General features: G+C 41.7%; 1 protein-coding gene across 1 annotated transcript in view; it reads left to right on the top strand.

Moving 5' to 3' along the window:
- The window catches only part of RFTN1 (raftlin, lipid raft linker 1), a gene marked incomplete at both ends in the record, with an annotated part of 86,353 nt that extends 68,986 nt beyond the window's left edge, over positions 1–17,367 (top strand). The window contains 3 exons of the mRNA XM_080611379.1: positions 10,126–10,229; positions 11,609–11,690; positions 16,963–17,367. Of these exons, the coding sequence (XP_080467505.1) occupies positions 10,126–10,229; positions 11,609–11,690; positions 16,963–17,367 (591 nt within the window). The remainder of the gene's footprint in view (positions 1–10,125; positions 10,230–11,608; positions 11,691–16,962) is intronic.
- Positions 17,368–17,988: the final 621 nt, after the last annotated feature.

The raw sequence follows: 17,988 nt of genomic DNA, 5'->3' as shown, positions 1-17,988 counted from the left end.
ATCTTTTCACTTGGAATATATTGTAAATGGTATAAAATCCTAAGAAAGACAAGCAAGGCACACACATGCCAAAAGGATGGATTAAGGGAAAATGGGACAGATGCTAGGCTAAATGGATAAATTCGAGGAGACTAGAATCAAGAATTTTGTTATTAGATGATGACTGAAGTGTAGTAAGAAATGGACATACAATAATGGCTAGAAACTTCTTGAAGAACAGTGTAATGCATTAATGACAGGTTTTCTTGTGCTAACGTGCATCTGGACAAACAATTCCTATATTACATTTAATGTTATTACAGACTTGACTGTAAGTTCTTGTTAATTTTTAGGATCAAATTATGCTGTTGCCACTCAGGAGCAAGGTTTTAGGATAACAACAGATGGTTCCATGTGTGCATTAGGTCAGTGCTGATCAAGAAAGCAAATGTTTAAGAAGCATTAATGTTAACCATATGTTAAAAATTGTTAGGCAAGGAGCAGAGGGTGAAACAGCAAGCATATACTACTACATCCTATTCTATAGCCATTGTTTGACAGCATCTTATTCAGAAGGTTATGTTAGCACTGTAATTGTTCAGAGAAGAGCAGTGAGGATACAGATAGCTTCTGTGTTAGGAAGACTTTGCATGGTGTGTCCTTTCAGCCTGGAAAAGAGTTGCAGGGAGTGGAATAGGTAGAGGTCTCCTAAATTGCTTGAGGCATGTAGAGCAGGATTGACTGTTTACCATGTTTTCCAATATAAGAACTTTTTCCAGTATAAGGACTGTCAAACAGGACTAGTTGTGGCCAGGTTCAAAGCAAACAAAAAGGAGATAATTCAGGTAATTCTTTACGCAGAACTCTGCGGAACTCCTTTCTGGAGAATGCTGTGGGTTCAAGAAGTTTAGGTGGATTGAGGTGGAAGTGATGTTCTTTTTCCTTGACCTTACCTATCTCTGTTTATACAAGCATTTTAATTCAGATCAGGAGTGCGTTTGAAGTGAACCCCCTGATCCTCCTCACTTAAATGCTTCACCTCACATCATAGAGTGGTCTCATGTTGCACAAACTGGATAACTTCCAATGGAAACTAAACCAGATGTGCTGAGAGGAAATGTGCAAAATATTTGGGGCAGGTATCTTACATATGTTGCCCTGATATATACTACTTTTCCTTAGCTGTCGCTTATAGCCATGTTTGAGACAGCTTTCTGAGTTAAATGAATTCTTAGTCTGAATCAGCTTGGCTTTTAGACAACCAGTGAAAGGTTCTCTGTCTCAGTAGGATAATGCAACAAAGTTATTACGGCCCACATGCACCTCTTAGTTTGCTCTGTGTGGACACAAGAAAATTTGTCTCAAGCTACATGACAAGGACAGTATCTGATAATGTGGATCCAGTGGTGGCAGAGTGGTGACCAAAGCACTAGGACACAGCAGAAGAGTAACTTCTATCAGGGCCCCTTGAGGCGTTAGAGCCCTGGTAGGTTGGAGTATCATTTGCTTTCAATTCTATCAGTTCCATGGTGGAGACACAACTGGTCAACAGATCAAGGAATCAACCCCCCAGTGCCATCTGGTGTGTCAAAAGATGCTGTACTGCTGCACACCATGTCTGTATGAGGGCTGACATGGAGAATCTCTTATTCTAGACATAAAATCTGGTATGTGCAGTTTTAGAAACTGTTAGCGTATACACAGCTTGTTGGTATGATCAGATTATTCTCAGCTGTAATTTAAAATTTAAATTTTGGGTGTACCCTGGCAATTTTGCTCTTCTGAGATCAAGTGCCCATCTTCTGGGGACATTATGAACGTGTTATCCACCAACATAAAAGTGGAAGAATATGGAGAAGAAAAAGCTTGCTGAGGGAAGGAGGTGGAGGTATTGGGAAGCTCTTGCAGAGGTCTTACCCATTTGGAGGAAGTGCAGAGCTGACTACTTCTGGGGTTTTTTTCCTGATGTTTAAATAACTGCCTGGATATTTCATGCCTCATGCTTTCTGAGACAGCAATGGCATAGGTAGGTAAAGTCATCAAATGAATGAAAGAAAAACTGGAAGCCAGGGGATCTTTAGGGACTTGCCCAGTGTTGTACCCAGAAGACCAAGTCGCCTCTCTGTTAAACCCAGTTGGAATTCACCTTTATTTATGATAAATGTGGAATAATGCCGTGGTAGAGGAAAGGACTATAAAATGGGAGATGTAGAGAGTGGGAGATGGAGTTCAGTAGTGACTGATAGTAGTAGATGTTCAAAAGCCAGTAAAGGCTTTATTTCTGAGTACTTCAAAGTATAATTACACAGAGATAGTTGTGGAGCAGTGGCATGACTCATTTATATAGGCATTCTTATTTTTTTTGTATAGGTTCAGCTCTGATCGGGATTAACCTTTTTCATTTGTCATTTTTGTTTTTATCAAGACTGTGGAAGCAGCCCTGATGGGCAGCATGACATAAATGTGTATAATGGATCCTTATTTTAAATCTGTATCAGATTTGATTATCTGAGTGAGCTATGGACTTGTTCAGATGTGGTCTGTATTGAACATAAATTGGTTGTGCCACAACAAAAGAAGGCTGCTTGAAAAAGGAAGACATGTAGGATGTATCGATGCCCATAGTAATAAACCAAGAACCTATCTGAATGAAAAGGTGAAGTTTTGCCATTTAACCATAAAGGCAAAGGAGAGGGGTTGGCACACCTCTTGGCAGAGAAAGTGCTGCCTTTTTAATTGCTAAGGCTAATAGAGAAAATAAGCTGAACAGTGTGATGCACTCGGTATGTGTGTAAAATGTCAGTTTGTAGAGGATGTAAAGCTCGCAGCTGTCACAGTATGTGGTCCCGCCAAGCTGCAGACAGGATGTAATAGCTCTGAGTAATTTAACTCTTTCTTCTCTAAGTAGAGCTGTGGCATCCTCTGCAAATGACCACAGGACTTATAATGACAAAATGCTGCTCTCATCATTTATCACTTCAACTCTTAAAATGTCAGGGTATATTATTTCCACCGCAGCCTCTGAGATCTAGCCCTAAAACTTGTTTGATGGTTTTAATTCTGCTTGCGTAGGCAAATGTGGGTAGACAGTTCTGATTAATCAGAGCCTGCATGATTTCCCTCTTCCCAGCTCTAATCTGTCACCTTCTCTTCCCCATTACCCAAGACAAAAGAGCTAATATGTCTTTCAAATTGAGTGCTATAACATTTATTTCAGATATCTGCATTGATCTGCTTCTGAATCCTTGTTAATTTTGAAAATATTGGCCTTAACTTCCAGGTATTTTCTCATTGAAAATCTTCAGCTGGTGATTCATCACTTTTTTATTTTCTGCTATACCGTATCTTTAGTGTGCTAACATGAATTAAAATCTCAAATACATCATGGTGTTGCCATTGCCCTGGCAGAACTGAATGGGGTCAGTGTCTGCTGTAGACATAGTAAACCTTTTAAAGTGGGATGTGTCAAAGACTTAAAAATTATCTCTGCTGAGCCTAGGCTGCAAGTTGCCTTAATGTAAGCCTTGGAACAAATTCTCTGGAAATGAGGATTTGATTTGTCTGTAAATCTGATTTAGGTCATATGGCAGCTAAGCTATGTTCTGCAGTCTCTGGCCATGGGAGAAAGGCATGACCAGGTCAGCAAAGGAAGTGAGGGTGATGGGCATGAAAAGCAGTTGTGTGTGTGACCCTGTTTACCACCCAGAGAACATCTAGGTTGCCTGGGCAGAGCATTTCATCGTTATGCCCTTTGTTGCTTTTTAAGAAAAGCTGAACAAAACCCTTCAGGAGCCTGTTCTTTTAAAAAGGTTTTCATAATTCTTGTTTCATTCTTTTTATGTAAGAAATGAAAGCAGCATAGATACATACGTATTTGTCTACTGAACTTAGTAGACATATGCTCTAGACTGGATTAAAATCCACAGGCTAATCTTTCTTTGGTTTTGTTGATAAATTTAGTAATAAAATCTAGCAATATGAATTTGAAACTTCCCTCATGCTTTCTTGTGGCAGTGGCAGTATTGAACATCTAGCAAGGTGAATGCTTCTTCAGAGTGAATAAAGGGTATTTGAAGTAAACAGGTGGAGAAGTACAGGATTTAAAACTGTATGAATAAAAAAAATCGCATCCTATCTGTCACGGTTTGCTTAGGTTTCTGACAAGAGCAGAGATAAGAATTAGTTCTCTGCTCACACATAAAATCTTTCTGGAATAAGTGAGCATACCAGATCTCAGTTTCCCATTTTAAAACAAGCTGAGAAAAAGCATTCGAGTCCTCTTTTATGCTTTATAAAAAACCACACAGGGCACAAGTCATGTTTCTTTTCCCCAGCAGGTCACCTTTAGCCAGGCAGTAGTGCCCTGCCTAATGCACTTCTTTGACCCTGTGCTGCTGCCAAGCAGGTTTGAGAGGAGCCTCAGCATTTTGAGGGGCACAGGAGGCAGGTGCTGGGACCCTATCAATCGCATACACAGCCTGCATATATGCGAAGGGCAGTGCCAAGGTTTGCTCTCCTGCTGCCTGGAGCAGTGGCAGTAGAGAGGGTCTTCAGCTGTGTTTCTTACATGGAAATAGATTATTAGCTCTATAATGGAGTGAGGCACATGGCGTTTGTGCAAAAGCCGAAGTTTGTTTGAGAAAAAAATTATAACCAAAGGAAATAATGGGGAAGCTGTACGGAGATGAAGTTCAGGTTAGATATAAGGAAGAAGTTCTTTACTGTGAGGGTGGTGAGGCGCTGGAACAGGTTGCCCAGAGAAGTGGTAAATGGTCCATCCCTGACAGTGAGAGTCTTGAGCGACACGGTCTAGTGCGAGGTGTCCCTGCCCATGGCAGGGGTGTTGAACTAGATGATCTTAAGGTCCTTTCCAACCCTAACCATTCTATGATTCTGTGATTAAGCTGTGTGTATTAAGGCACCCTAGAGTATGCTAGTTCTCAGGTAGTGTTTTTTGTCTTGTTTTTTACCCAAAACAGTTGATGGAGAAACAGTAGCATCAGCACATACCTTAAGGTACAGTGTTCACAAGTGTTGCAGGAATTGTGAAACTAAAAGTGCCAGAGTTATTTAAGAAAATGTGCTGATGGATTGATAGATCACATTTAGTTCTTGTGCTTTGTGGCCAGTTATTTGGAGTTTTCGTACCTATCACATGTATGTTACCTGTGCAATGGTAAGTTTAACTCATTTCATAAGATGTATCTGTGCTTCCTTTGTGAAGAACCCTCCATGTCAGCACATTCACTTTGTGAAGCTTTTGCTACTTATCCTGTCCTTCTGTAGGTGCAAAGTTGTGTTGCTATGCACGTGTTCCTGTGTTACAGGTGCAGGCAGTATCAGGAGCACTCAAACCTTTTTGTGAGTTTATACATACACTAGAAAGTCAGATTTGCATCTGCAGAAGCCACTGAGAGAAGTGGTCTTTGTGGGCACAGGAGGGCTTTTGGTTGTTTTTTTATTTTATCCTAGACATGGAAACAGATGTGAATGCTGCTCAGCAGCCTGTGTGTATATGGAAATTGTGACTGGATACATCTGAATCACAGAAAAGCTGTCTTAACAGGATGCTACCCCATATAGTGTTACAGCTTTATATTCTCAAAAATATTTCACAGTGCATGAATTCACATATATTAACTAATCATAAATAACTCTGCATTACATATGCCCAGAATAATGTGCAAAAAGCCTGTCTGTGGACTTATTTTTCCCCTTTTTTTCTATAAGCTTCCCACCAGGGTCCCAATTTGCAGCTAGGCTGTGTTGGTCAGTGACCTGTCTGCTGCCAAAAGCTGCTGGTGGTTTCTACATCCCACACTCCTCTGCTATACAGCTAATAGATGGGTAACAAGTATCTGCTATCAAGGTGCTGTCATGTATTGTACGTGGAAATTTAGGAGCAGCTCAATACTGGAGGAGCTCAGTCCAACTTTTATTGCTGAAACACTTGTGAAACTTCTCTTTTGCTTCCAGTGAACATTTTTAATGGATCAATAATGTTATATTGTTAGCAGAAATTACCTTTTGGTAGAAGTATGAAAGGAAAAAGGCAAATAATTCACAGATTTAAAGCTCAGATTTAGGCCACTTGTCGGCTGTGTTACTGTGAACATAGAACATTTGCAGCGTGCTTTTAGCAGGTCATTCTTGCACAGCACATATATTCCATTTCTCTCATTTTCTTTTCCTTCTTTTCCACTAAGGTGCAAGTCCTGCCTTCAGCACTTTCTCTTCCTCCCTTCAGTGCCCTAGGAGAGAAAGCACTGACTTTGGCAGTGCTGAGGGCTGGTGAGCAGTGCTGGGGACTGGTGAGCAGCCCTGGCTGGGGTGCACGTTGTCTCCCTCGTGGGCTCTCCCCTCTGTTATTTCTAAGAGCTGGGTTTGAACGCACTGTCTGTTTTCCCCAACAGTAGGTTACACTTCCAAAGCAACTCATGTTTTTTACTTCCCATCCTCTTTGCCATCTGTCTGTAGATCTTAGTACACAGTCTGTTAGGATTTGCTGATAAAGGTTTTATTAAGATTTATTTAATGGGATTTTCAATCTTCCCCTCTTTAATCCATGCTGGAAAAAATATTAAATAGTGAAAACCCACAGCTGCCTTGTAACTAAATCACATTCACTGAACCTGGGGAAGAATGATTTCTAAAGATCTTCTGTCTCACAAGAGCTTAGTAGTTGTTTTGTTTATAATCTTGCTGTGGTTAAAATTGCTGCAGTAGGGGAGGAAAAAGAAAGAAAAATGGTTAATGCAGTTGTTTGTGTGGCTTGCCCTAGATATTATTGTTACCAGTTTTTAATCTTTTCCTTTATTCTTTTCTTCTTTTTTTTCTAATGAGCAGAAGCAACTGTGAAAGGAGAAATTGCTGAAAACAAACAGTACAACTATAAATAAAATGAATTCTTTTCATCTGATGCAAGTCAAGGGAAAAACCTAGCTCAATATGCTCTGGCTTCTTGACACTCAAGGTGTGATCAGAGATTACTTATCATCCACAGGAGAGTGGGAAGCAAGTTAATTAAAATTTTCCACCCTTTCACTGAATGAAATGTCTCCCAGTTTGAGATGCATTATTTGAACACTTCTTTTTCAGTAGAGTGTGCTTTCTACTTCTTCTAATGTTCAAATCCAATATTTGCCACCTAGAAAGAGCATTGCAATTTCATCTTACTTAATTCTATGTTTGACATTTTGTTTCCATTGTCTCAATTAATAGTAGATAGAATAGTTTTAATTATTGTATTAAATATAAATTCAGCAAGACTCTTTTCCTCTCTACCCGTCCCCCAGTGCATTTTTTGTTTAGAAGTATTTTTGTTTTGGAAAGCATTTAATATGACACCAATTAAAGGTCTGTGTGACCGTGACTCCTGCTGGCACACAAATTCCAGTCATGGGATAGAATTACAGCTGATGATTCAGGAGGGGGAGAGAGAAGTCATTTCTTGTTGTCTTAAAGAAAGCTTCAATTATCTATATTTGCAAGTAAGGAGCTTGAAGCTCCTATGAATTACACTTGTTTATTCAGGAGTGAATCCTTTCTCTTGTCTGTCATCTTCAAATGCAGCTAATTATGAGAAGTAGCTTATTCCTCAGGGACCTGGGGAAGAGGTGCGGTGTCTGGCTCCAGCGCAGCGTCCTGCAGAGTCAGAGAGCTTGTTAAGGAGCGTGTGGAACTCAGAGGAGGTGTGCACCTCTGCATTCATTACATTTCCTTTCCTCTAAGCAGCTGAGCATGCAGATTGTTGGGTACCAGCACACAGGAAAATCAAGTCACCTTTTTTGTACAGTTGTACAGCACTCATTCCACAGAGATTTTTACATTTCCAGATTTAAAAAAAAGAAAAATCTATAAGTCTGACTTTAATTTAATCTTGGATTTATTTTCTGAAAACCTTACTCTTCTGAATGTGCTTACCTGCTCTTTTCCTTTCTGCACCATTGGGATTGTGATATACAACATCATCTGCTACAGAGGATTCTTAACCCTGACAAGTCAGACAGGTCCAAAGCCAGTCTTGTCTCGCTACTCAGAGCCTGCAGGGACAGTGGGGCTGTGGCAGGAGTGATGGTGCGTCCCTGAAACAGTTTGGCTTCTGCAGCAGCCAAATGAGCTCTGCGTGGTATTGATGTCCTTCCTCATTGCCCTAATCTCCCTCTGATTTGTGATGTTTGTTGCACATCCTGATGCAAGGAGAAGGTTCTCCATGCTAATCACGAACCTTAGGCAATGAATTCAAAATAGAAATCCTCTTTGCCACATAGGCTGTTGCTTGGGGCACAAACAAGGGTTGCTGTGCCAGTCTTTCCTGACCTGCTAGTCTTCCACCCCCTAAATGAGTGAACTCCTTGTGGTTTTTCCTCCAAACACTGTTTGATGGAGGAATGTTTTGGTCAGGTCCTTTTATGCATTCTTCCAAGCACCTCATGGCAGGCTTGTGATGGTGGATGCTCTGACCTTATTCTTAATGCTTATATTGCATATTTTCATCTTTGTTTTTGGAAGGCTTTGACCAGACTTACGACTCTCTCACTGTGTTGTTAATGTGTTTTCTTGAGACATTAGCTCTTAAAGGCATCTAGATATGTCAGAATTTTTGCGTTACCTTTGGATGTTCTATTTTAAAACCAGAAAGAGGGGAAAATATGTACCTTATGGGAAGAAACGGAAGTTTGAGGAGACGCTAAATCTACCATGTTCACAGCTGTAGTGTAAGCCCTGATAGCTTCAGAGGACATGAGTGGTATTGCTCCCCTCTTGCAGGGCATATCTTTCCTCTCCTAGAGTTAGCAGTTCTGGTCTGTACATAGTGATGTTGTACAGCAGCAGTATCTCTGTCAGTCTCTGAAAGCCTCTGTAGAGAAATTAGAGGTGCTTGCATTATCTGGAGGGGAGTTTTTAAATGTTCACCTTTATAAGCAGGAGTGATACAGATTCTTCAGCTGTTTGCATTTGTAGTCATGATCAGGTTTTTAATAGGTATAGTCAAACAGTCTGTCAGTTATAAAGATACCAAGTGACCTAAATCATATTTGTTAGAAGAAAGGAATAGCTGAGATTGGAATTCACTAAAATACCTTAAAATAACTACAGAAGGATTTGGATTAGTTCTAATCAAATGACTATTTTATTACTGCAAAATAAATGGATTTTTTTTGAAGCTTCAGAACTACTGTGACTTACCCAGTGTTGAGAATTGGCAGTTAAAACTCCTTGCATGCACATGAAACAGTGTGAAGTGCCTGAGCTTTTTGGCAAATGTAATTGTTATTCCAATGGAATATAGTTACATTTGTAGAGGCTGGTAATTACCATCTCCCTGATTTGTGTTTATTAAAATTAAAAACTAGTAAACGTGCTCTAGCATCTATTTGTTAAATTACTGGACGTCAAGTAGACATCTCACTGGAGCAATCTTTGTTGAAAGCATCAGTGCTTCTCTCTGTGCGAATTACAGGGCCTGCCATTCAGCAGAAAGAGAATTAGCAAGGCTCAGCTGGGTTGATTGTGGCTGGAGCCAGACTTTGCACTAAAAGGCAATGCTTTTGGTCTTGCCCACGGATTTCCTGATTCAAAATAACAAGGAAGCGAAGCGTCTTTGTGGGTGATAAAAGCAGTAGACCTGTACTTAGGTTTTATTTTTGTTGTTGCTGGCTATTTGCTTTTGATCCATCATGGTAGAGTAACCTGACTGATTTCGGTACAGATCTTTAGGATTTAATGTAGCCTAGATAAGAACAGAATCTGAGCAAAGTGGTGTTGTCATTTTTTAACTACTTGAATGTCTTTTTGCCTAGGAAGAGATAATTGATAACATAGAAGGAATTTGTCCTGTTCAGATCTGGAGTCATCTAAAGCTAGATGGATGACTCAGGCAGTGTGAAAACAAGATCACAGATGTTTACTGTTTCAAACAAACTCATTTAACAGTTGGGATATATGGACGAGTGGTCCCGTGTCTCATGGTTTTGATCGTTTTCCTTCCTGCTAAGCTGAACATACAAAGTGACCCAGTTCACTACAGAAACCCTTTCTCCCTTCCAGAAAACACACACGTTTTTTCTTAAGGGTTTTTGTTTCACGTCAAACTTAATGTCACACTCCAAGTGATGATGCTAACTGTTGATTTTTCTTTCCTAGGGGGTTGAAGTGCAGACAGATTACGTTCCGCTGCTGAATTCACTTGCCATGTACGGCTGGCAGCTGACATGCGTGCTTCCTACTCCCATTGTGAAGACAAACAGGTAGGGAGGGGTGGGCACTGCCTTTCAGCCAGGGCAGTTGCTGTTGGAGCACTGCAGTTTGTGCACTCAGTGTGACTTCACCTTCATGTGCACGGTAACTGCCTGCGCAGACCCTGCTGCAGCTCTTCTATGGGCTTTCTGAGCCTCACAAGCCACATGTGGCAGGAAACACATGTCCAGGTGGTAGTGTGGTTTCTGTGCAAGTTTTCTGAGTATTGTCTCTCTGTAAACTCCTTGACTGTAAAATTTGTGCTGTGGATGTCCCAGTAACTCCTCTTAGAGCAAAGACAAAATGTATGTTAACATTTGGAATGAGATGTTGCCTACCTGAAAAAAAGTAGTTTTACTTGTAATCGACGTCTGTCTAATGCTGCTGATACACACGGTCTAGCTGAGCAGAGCCATGTGAGACTGGAGTTTCATTACTCTAGTAGCCTTGTTTGCATACATAATCATTGTGCTGTCTACTTCGCTATTATTAATATTCCAGAGTTTTAAATATAAATGCAAGTAATTTAAAAATACTCCTCATAACTGTGGTGAAAAACAATTATCCCAGTTGTTAATCATGAAGATGGCGCTTTCTGAGCTTTCACTGGTCAGGAATGTATTTATATATATATATATATATGCACCAATATAATCAGTTATGATTTTTCTAATCTTAAAAGAGTAAAAATATGCCCAGCACTTGAGGAGATCTAGATGGAGACTACTCCTACACATAAACCCCTAAAAAGTAAAGGCCATCTGTGCTGGGGGAAAAACAGTATTTAAGTTTTTCATATATATTTAAATATAGGAATGAAAAGAAAATCACAATTATGGTTTGGAAGCCCTGTCTCTTAAAGGTATATCTGGTTTTCTTTCTCTTCTAGCTTTCTGAATCTCATTTATAACTTCAGTAACAGAGGTCAGGTTGGCGGTGCAGAAGGGCACCCCCCCAGTCTAAACACTGGTGGCATTTGGTTGTGCCTTGTGCCATGCTGCAGACCTCTAGGGAGCACCCAGCGCCATTCCAGATTAGTGCCCTGCGAGGGAGGGAGCACTCCGGTGTCCCTGAGACACTGGCACTGGAGCACTTGGGTTTCTTGCTTTTCATTCCAAACAGTTTATTCTGTGCTTACACACTAATGCTAAAACATTCAGCAAAAGTATGTCACAGGCTGACAGGCTGTATCAGGCTGAACAGTTGCTCTTTTTTTTTCCCCAAAATACCAGGCTGCTCAAAGACACTGGGGACAGGCAGTGTTTAGGTTGTTCTTCATTTTGTTCTTCTTTGACCTGCAGAAATAAATGACTGAGATGGATTTTCACTTTGAGCAATGCTGGATGTGAATTTAATTCATTCTCAGGAGTGTGCATTTGTTTCTTTTCAGGGAGGGAAATTTATCTACAAAGCAAATTGTATTTCTTCAGAGACCTTCATTGCCCCAGAAAGCAAAGAAGAAAGAATCTAAGGTAAACAACCTTCAGTTTCTGGTTTCTTTGTCTTTTACTTGATAGTACTTTAATATTGTAATTTATTTCCTATGGAAGTAAAAATGGCCTGTTCAACGTCTCTCTGATACAGTAGCAAGACATAAGGAATCAAACTGTTCATATGAAAGAAACAAAAAATGCTCAACTGCTGTGAAAGCTCTTATATTTCATTCTGTGCTGAACTCATGGCAGCAAAAGAGATGTAGATTTCTCTTCACATAAACTGGCCATAAACCTCCATGTGACCTAAAATTCTCTGCCCATGTTCACTGCCTGCAAGGTGAAGCCAATACTGTTGTCTCTCGCCCACTGCCTGTCTTTTCTGTTTAAACTGCTCTTTCTTTCTTGCTATGTGTTTTGGTAGAGCCTAGCACAATGTAGGCCTGATCTTGGGCTGATGTTTCTGTGTATTGTGTGAATGTTAATGAATTCTACTCAAATTGAAAAGAAAAAAGCCTGAATCCAACTAAATTATCCGAGAACATAGCTGACAGCTAACAGTGTATGTATGTGGATACACACATGTATTCCCATTTCCACTTTTAATGTGTATCTGTGGGAACCCTGCCCTAGACTTCAAGAGAGCAGACTTTGGCCCCTTCAGGAACCTGCTTAGTAAGGTTCCATGGGATATAGCCCTAGAGGGCAGGGGGCCCAAGGCTGTTGGTTGATATTCAAGGATCACCTACTACAAGCTCAGGAGTGTTGCATCCCAACTAGAAGGAAGTGCAGCAGGAGGGCCAGGAAACCTCCTTGGATGGATAAGGAGCTGCTGAGGAAACTTCGAAGCTAAAAAGAGGCTCATAAAAGGTGGAAGCAGGGACAGGCGGCCTGGGAAGAATACAGGGATGTTGTCCAGGAAGCTAGGGACCAGGTTAGAAAAGCTAAGGCCCAGTTAGAATTAAACTGGGATAGGGATGGTAAAGATAACAGGAAGGGATTCTATAGGTACATTGCAAATAGAAAAAAAGGGACAATGTGCGTCCTCTCCGGAAGCTATCAGGAGAACTGGCTACTCTGGATTTGGAGAAGGCTGAGGTTCTTAATGACTTCTTTGCCTGAGTCTTCACTGGCAAATGCTCTGACCGCACCACCCAAGTCCTGGAAGGCAGACACAGGGACTGTGAGAATGAAAACCTCGGGCCCACTGCAGGAGAGGATCTGGTTAGAGACCAGAACCTGAATGTACACAAGTTCATGGGACCTGATGAAATCGATCCATGGGTCCTGAAGGAGCTGGTGAATGAAGTTGCTAAGCCAGTGGCCATCATATTTGAAAAATCATGGCAGTCAGGTGAAGTTCCTGACGACTGGAAAAAGGGAAATATAACCCCCATTTTCAAGAAGGGGAAAATGGATGACCCGGGGAATTACAGACCAGTCAGTCTCACCTCCGTGCCTGGCAAAATCTTGGAGCAGATGCTCCTGGAAGACATGCTAAGGCACATGAAAAACAAGGAGGTGCTTGGTGACAGCCAGCATGGCTTCACTAAGGGGAAATCGTGCCTGGCCTATTTGGTGGCCTTCTATGATGGGGCTACGGAACTGATGGACAGGGGCAGAGCAGTTGATGTCATCTACCAGGACTTGTGCAAAGTGTTCGACACTGTCCCACACGACATCCTTGTCTCTAAATTGGAGAGACATCAATTTGATGGGTGGACCACTCGGTGGATAAAGAACTGGCTGGATGGCCGCACGCAAAGAATTGTGGTCAATGGCTCAATGTCCAGCTGGAGACCGGTAACCAGTGGTGTCCCTCAGGGATCGGTGTTGGGACCGATCTTGTTCTACATCTTTGTCGGTGACATGGACAGTGGGATTGAGTGCGCCCTCAGTAAGTTTGCCGATGACACCAAGCTGTGTGGTTCGGTTGATACACTGGAGGGAAGGGATGCCATCCAGAGGGACCTCGACATGCTTGTGAGGTGGGCTGATGCCAACATGATGAAGTTTAACCATGCCAAGTGCAAGGTCCTACAGCTGGGTCAGAGCAATCCCAGGCACAGCTACAGGTTGGGCAGAGAAGAGATTCAGAGCAGCCCTGCAGAGAAGGACTTGGGGGTGTTGGTCAATGAGAAAATGAACATGAGCTGGCTTCAGCGTGCACTTGCAGCCCAGAAAGCCAACTGTATCCTGGGCTGCATCAAAAGGAGCGTGACCAGCAGGTCGAAGGAGGTGATCCTGCACCTCTACTCTGCTCTCGTGAGACCTCACTTGGAGTATTGTGTGCAGTTCTGGTGTCCTCAACATAAAAAGGACATGGAACTGTTGGAACAAGTCCAGAGGAGGGCCACGAGGATGATCAGGGGACTGGAGCACCTCCCGTATGAAGACAGGCTGAGAAAGTTGGGGCTGTTCAGCCTGGAGAAGAGAAGGCTGCGTGGAGGCCTCATAGCAGCCTTCCAGTATCTGAAGGGGGCCTACAAGGATGCTGGGGATGGATTATTCATCAGGGACTGTAGTGACAGGACAAGGGGTAACGGGTTAAAACTTAAACAGGGGAAGTTTAGATTGGATATAAGGAAGAAATTCTTTACTGTTAGGGTGGTGAGGCACTGGAATGAGTTGCACAGGGAAGTTGTGAATGCTCCATCCGTGGCAGTGTTCAAGGCCAGGTTGAACAGAGCCTTGGGTGACATGGTTTAGTGTGAGGTGTCCCTGCCCATGGCAGGGGGGTTGGAACTAGATGATCTTAAGGTCCTTTCCAACCCTAACTATTCTATGATTCTGTGATTCTATGAACCCCTGCCCAAACCTCTCACACTATTACCGCTGAGAGGGAGGTAGAAGGACTGGAAACAGAAGTGCTGACCTTCCTACAGGGCTTGAGTTTTCCTTGCCCTTTCAGTACGCAGAGGGTCAGGAAAGCCAGGTGAAGCATGGAAGAGACCTCTGGAACCATATGATGAAAAGGTTGCTAATAGATACAGCCTTGTTTTTACCTTAGTTCTATGTGCTTTGGCAAGTGATGGCTAGTGCAGTGTCACCAAGAAGAGCAGTGAGCTCGAGGCCTGCAGAAGCTGATGGGGAATGCTAAGCAGAGCCGAGCACTAGGAGCATTTTATCCAGCATTTCAGATAATGTCAGATTTCACATATAAAGCCCTCACTGTTTTGGAGCCTGGTTCTTTGAAAGTCATCTTTTAGAGACAGTGGAGGGTGTTTGAATTGGCTGAAGTAGGGGGAGAACTACTATGAGTGTGACGCCATGATTTAGGATTTACCCTCTCTCATTAGCAGAGCTGGAGCCCAGAGTATTCTGTCAACATGTTACGAAGTCCATCTTACTTGGTTTTCTCTTTGTTTTCAGGTGATTAAAGGGGTCTTGGGATGAGGGTTGGAATGCCTGTATTTGATCAAACCACACACAGTGTGGTTTTAATGGGAGGGGTGGGAGCCTATAAGTGATTGTACGTCTTCAAATAGAGAAATCAGTCTGATACTGATTTCTTGTGTTACAATAACAAATACATACCATCCAGATGACTCAAAGCTTTGTTTAAAATTTTTCATTCGGGGATATAAAAACTTATTTAACAATGTCTGGTTGTCAAAACAAAGGATTTACTCATTGGCAGTATTAAATATACAGACATATTTGAGGGCAGAATCATTACAGCACATTTTCATGCTGAAGGTCAAGGAAAAATGGGGTATGTGTATTATAGTCATATAAAGAAATGTAAGACTGGTTCTACATCTGTACATGATTGTTGCCAGTCACATCAAAGATGCCAAACCTAGCATTTGGTTAAGTTGCTGAATATTTTGCACATACAGTATCACAGACTCTCAGGGGGTTTTTTTAACTTGTGACATGGCATGTCTGAAATGTTTACAGATAAACCCTCAGAGGGGGAAATTATCTGATAAAATTAAAAGGACATTGCAGTCTTGGAAACTGACCCATCCTTTCTATGCACACCAACCACCTGCTGTTCAGTTTAGCCAGAGGAACAGAAAAGGAAACATGCAAGGAGTGATACAACTTATTTTTCTCTTCAGTAAGACAGAAGTACTCGTAATAGAGCAATATCCAGTCAGCAATGAGATAATCATGTTCATTCACTTTGTACAAAAGTGATGCTTATGTTTGCATGTTTGTGAAATACAATTTGAAACAGTTGAGCTCTAGAACTGAGATACTGTCTTTCCTGTTTATCTAAGTTGCGATGATATTTAAGTGAAAAATTGCTCCCTCTAAGTAAAACCAAGAAGAATCTGCTGAAAGCAAGTTTCTACTTTTTTTCCCTTTTCTTTTTACATTAAGTTCTGGCTAGCAGAAGGAAAGAGCATTGCTCCAGCTTCATAATCTAATAAACTTAACACGTTTTGAATGGCTTTTTGATTAAGGAATAAATAGCTAGATCAAAAATTTATGAACATGAATCCTTCCTTGGACCGACTTCAGCACAGACATGGCTGCACTGGAGGAAACAGATTTTGGACCATAGCCGAATTTGCTGAATGTCTTGATGAGAGTATTTATGCCACCCAGACATTGCCTCCTAACCCAGCCCCGAGTTCCCATGAGCTTGGACACTGCTGACACAATGGTTGTGCACAGTCACGTGTACTTAGCAAACTTGTGCAGGCCGGCACAGAGGTGGCTAGAACATGGTCTGGCTTTCCTTGGGAAAGACCATTTATTTGTTGACAAATGAAGCAGATCTATTACTGGCATGTTAGCCTTTGTATATGTTATACCTGTCAAGTCAGTATTTCAAGGTACTGCTAGTTCCCTTTTTTAATAGTTAAAACAGTTCTTCTGAAGGGGCAGCTGTGATAAGTCTTGTGGCAAGTGCTACAAGAGGCAGCTTCATGCTTTCTTATCCAAAAAAATTCTTAACAAGTGGTGCAGAATATTTTAGTGTTTGGGTATAGTCTTGGGTATGGTGTTAGTTCTGCTGCTAACCTGGTGAAAAACGTTGGAATAACATCATAGGATTGCTTCCTCTGTAGGCCTCAATGGTGACATAGCATGTGGAGTGGTGTGCACTAAGCCTGTGAAAGAGCAGAAGCAGAATGCATCACAGTCTCATTCTCTGGTGTAAGAGATATATCCGTGTAGGCACAAATGATCTTAAGCTGACCAATTTAGTCATGCAGTCTTTTTTTGATCTTAGGTCTTTTTGGTCAAACTAGTCTTTGAGTTAAAACTAAATAATGAAAGCTCTTCTACTCAGGAAAGTAAATGTCCATGTCAGAGTCTCTCTAATGGTCTCTTAACATTTGTCTCTTACCTGTAGTTTCACTGGAGGTTCTCCAAAGAAGACGTGCACAACAAACAAATGAAGAATTCCACAAAGGCTAAACTAAGTACTAGGGAGAAGCAAAAAGCAGCAGAGAGGCAGGAGTTTGAAGTCACGGAGAACACAAGAAACTTAGAAGCACAAATTGCAACAGCAGGCAAGCCTGATCCAGAAGAGCAGCTGAATGATGTCATAGACTTGGGCGATGCAGTAGCTGGGACTCCCAACGCGGTATCAGAAGAAACATGTCCTGCCAGTTGCGATACTGGTGACAGTGATGCCCAGGTCTGCCTCAGCCAGAGCAGAGCTGGCTGCTGTGTGGAGCAGGTCACAGAGCAGGGACACTGTGCTCCAGTGTCAGACGTCTGCAGCGGTGGGGACGTGTACAGCTCCTGTGAATAAGACCCGCACTTGGAGAATCCTGTGAGTTGCTGATACTTTGCCAAGAGAAAAGAACAGATTTTGCTTATCACCATTGCTCACGCCATTGCTCAATTCAGCATTTCTTTGGCATTGTACTTCCTTTGCTCTTTAGCACACCAATATCTTGATGTTTTAAGTAACTCCAGGGCCTGGGCTTTCTAACCCACAGAAATTAATTGCAAGATTCCATCTGCTGTACAGAATGGGAAATGCCCTACACCATCTCCTAGAGCTACACTTGAAATTAAAAAGCAAGGTCAGAAAACATACTTGGGTTTTTCTGTGAGTGACCTTAGCAAAATAGGTTTGCATCTAGGTCAGGGCAAACGTTCCACTCAGATCTTACTCTGTAATACTTTCTTGTCCACGTATCTTTGCTGGAGAAGTTATTGTGCCATATGTTATTTTGTCATTAAGCTTGTAGTGTCATGGAAATGGTATTTGGACTTAAACAGGCTGAAATGGGAAAGCATAGATAAGATGGCTGTTACCTATATTTATCTCAAATAGCATACTTACTGATGAGTTTTACTCTTCTGAGTTTTATTAACTCCTGCAGATCTTTAAGCAATCAGCAAATCGTGTACCTATTTTAGGCAC

The sequence above is a fragment of the Psittacula echo genome, assembly GCF_963264785.1.
Source record: "Psittacula echo genome assembly, chromosome: 2".
In the NCBI taxonomy this organism is placed as follows: Eukaryota; Metazoa; Chordata; class Aves; order Psittaciformes; family Psittacidae; genus Psittacula; species Psittacula echo.
The sequence above is the reverse complement of the archived record's forward strand: the minus strand, read 5'-3'. Positions and strand labels throughout refer to the sequence as shown.